Raw genomic sequence first — 3,004 nt, forward strand, 5'->3', positions numbered from 1 at the left:
TTATGCAGCCCGTAGTGTTACACACTACCGCGAACCTTTAACATTAGGTCCTATTGTTAGAGGCTCGTTCTAAGTTAGTAACTATTCCTGGACCAGTTACTAACTTAGCAGCTCGATAGAATCGTATAGGTATCGGCACATCGTTATATGTGAACCCATCTCCAGGTCTGGATACAGTTGTTTCTCAACAAGGTATTGGTTCCCTCCAACTTCCACTGCTTTCTGGAGCTCCCCCTCCACCACCAGAAGGCAATACGACAACTGATGGGTCGAACACGTAGGCCTCTACAAGGTGAAATAATGGAGTTCATCATCACTGAGCGTTACTTGCCGTCTTATCGAACACTTCCCATGGAGAGTCATGACCTCCAGTGAAGGAGGGATCTGTGGTTATTGGTGACACCCTCCCAGCACAGCGTGCGTATGCTGGGGCATGCCTGATTACGGGGGAGATATACCTAGTGATTCGAGTGATCACGATATTCCAAGATGATGGTGCATTATCGTTGTCCCAATCCCCCGTAGCACACAATGTGTCTTCATCGGGTGGCGGAACCCCTCAGCAAAGCTTATGATGAGGATAGTCTATATCGATTAAGTATAAACAGGCTGCTGCCTTGCAAGGCAGCATTCACCTGCTATTCAGTGTGGTGTTATCTCATTGGGCAAATCACTAACAATATATACAGTACTGTCGTGATTATGCTGAACATGATCATAATGTGCCGAGATTGGGCAGACAGGTTGGGGAACGAACTGATGAAACTAGTCCAGCCTGCCGTGGCTTGCAGCGGAAACCACATACTGCAATGACTTTCACTCGGTGAGTTTGCCCATGGGATCAATGAAGTATTAGTATGCATATCCGTTCAGTACGCCCTGACCCTCACCAGTAAACGGTTTCTTCCGAATAATACAGCCACATGTACATTGCCTGCATATTTCTCATATCCTCACTGCTTCCGTCAATCGAACGCCCAGTCATCGCCCAGTCATCAACCTGGACTTCGACATATTACGCATGCTCCACACCACACAGTGCGGGGATACAATAATAACATGGTCAATCACATGGGTTGGTGAGTCATCAATGGTGACAATATAAAAATTCTTGGGGAATTCTTGTTGGTCTCTACATTTCTACCCGAACTCATATGTGAGTCCTAAGTCATATGTAAACATATATTCCTCCAACACAGCACCCACAACACTTCTGTCGTCCCCGGAAGCCGTCCTCGCGTTCTGTCCAGCTGCTCTGTATCATCTGACCATACATAATCCAACATCTGTCCATCCCTATGGCTCAGATCTTGGGGTTGCTGTGAGTACGGTATTTCAGAATCAATTCGCCTCATGAGATCATGAACTTGCTTTACGATTCGTAAATTACGAATCTCGGCGAGAATCAACGAGTTCTCTAACTATGAAGCAATAGCAAACGATGGGTGCCTATTAACTCGCTCGACATCGTTCCGCAATGCGGAATCCGCATCTTTCGAATGATCTCCCGAGCTCCTTGCGTCCGACAGATAAGCTCATCTCGTTTCTCTTGCATCTTCACATACACTGGTCGCCCATCGTAGTCTTCGTCCAGACGTCCATATATCCCTGCAACGATAGAATCTTCGCTGTGCGAGATTTCACTCTCCTACCATTGACTCTCTGATTAGACCCTTCCCTGCCTGTTATGATGACCATACTATACATGCAGAATCCTCCAGCACTATTTCGCTTTCCCCGACTAGCAATGCCTGAAGGACAGTCTCTTCTTAATCAGCCGCAAGCAGGGACTTGATAGATCTTCCGTGCCCCTCATTAACCGCATGCTTAAGCGTGATGAGGACTTCTTTATATCAATAGTGTCCATCAGGAAGGGGCTTAACGGTGCCTTTAGAGCAGTTGGCTCAAAAGGCTGAGGTAAAGTAACGTTACATGTTCTCCATTATCATCATCATCATCGAATTTCAGTTTGGATATTGTCGACTACACCTTCGTTAGCCGATGTGAATTCACTGTCGACATCAGTTCGCATCTTCCTGGTTCCCATCAAAATTCTATGGGAGGGAGTTGCCACAAACCACTTTCCATAATCGGAAACGGTCGCATGGTAGTGGTGTTGGTCATAAGGCAATCACTCGAGGGAGTCGCCACACACCACCTTCCTTGATGGGAAACGGTCGTATGGTAGTAGTAGTAGTGTCGGCCATGAGGCCATCAGGAGAGGGAGTTGCAACACACCACCTTCCATAATCGGAAACGGTCGCATGGTAGTAGGGTTGGTCATAAGGCAATCACTCGAGAGAGTCGCCACAAGCCACCTTCCTTGATCGGAAACGGTCGCATGGTAGTAGGGTTGGTCATAAGGCAATCACTTGAGAGGGTCGCCACACACCACCTTCCTTAATGGGAAACGGTCGTATGGTATTAGTAGTGGCGGCCATAAGGGCATCAGTCGAGAGAGTTGCCACACACCACCTTCCTTGATGAGAAATGGCCGTATGGTAGTAGCAGTGTTAGTCATAAGGCCGTCACTCGAGGGACTTCCTCGGAGGGAGTCGCCACAAACCACCTTCCATGATCGGAAACCGTCATATGGTAGTAGTAGTGTTCGACTCGAACAATGTTCGAGCCTAGTAGCTCCGGTCGCGGTGGTTCCTATGGTTCCACAGTCTATCGTGTGTATGGCAAAGTCGGCCGGACCACTCTGCAACTTGTTCTTGCGGGTCCGTATCAGGGTCCTATTAATAAGTCTGACATCTTAGAATGTCATTATTTGAATACCCGTCCATCCGGGGGGCATGTCGAGTAGGATTGTCGGTGCACAGCTTTGTGCGGTCAGAGTAGAACAATGAATATACGTGCAGTATGACAGGTGATTAGCCTCACCCGAGCCTTATTCGTCTCATGAGATTTACTTGTTTGTACGCTAGTATCCTTTGATTTCCCTTGAGACCATAATGGCATCTAGCAGTCAATTAGCCGATGGGGCACGCTCTGGGGCGGG

General features: G+C 47.8%; 1 protein-coding gene across 1 annotated transcript in view; it reads right to left on the bottom strand.

Moving 5' to 3' along the window:
* The window catches only part of Pmar_PMAR008592 (hypothetical protein), a gene marked incomplete at its 5' end in the record, with an annotated part of 2,028 nt that extends 1,869 nt beyond the window's left edge, over positions 1-159 (bottom strand). Inside the window, 2 exons of the mRNA XM_002775296.1 lie at positions 1-35; positions 140-159. Of these exons, the coding sequence (XP_002775342.1) occupies positions 1-35; positions 140-159 (55 nt within the window). The remainder of the gene's footprint in view (positions 36-139) is intronic.
* Between the last annotated feature and the right edge of the window lie 2,845 nt (positions 160-3,004).

The sequence above is a fragment of the Perkinsus marinus genome (genome assembly GCF_000006405.1).
Source record: "Perkinsus marinus ATCC 50983 genomic scaffold scf_1104296956044, whole genome shotgun sequence".
NCBI classification, from domain to species: Eukaryota; Perkinsozoa; order Perkinsida; family Perkinsidae; genus Perkinsus; species Perkinsus marinus.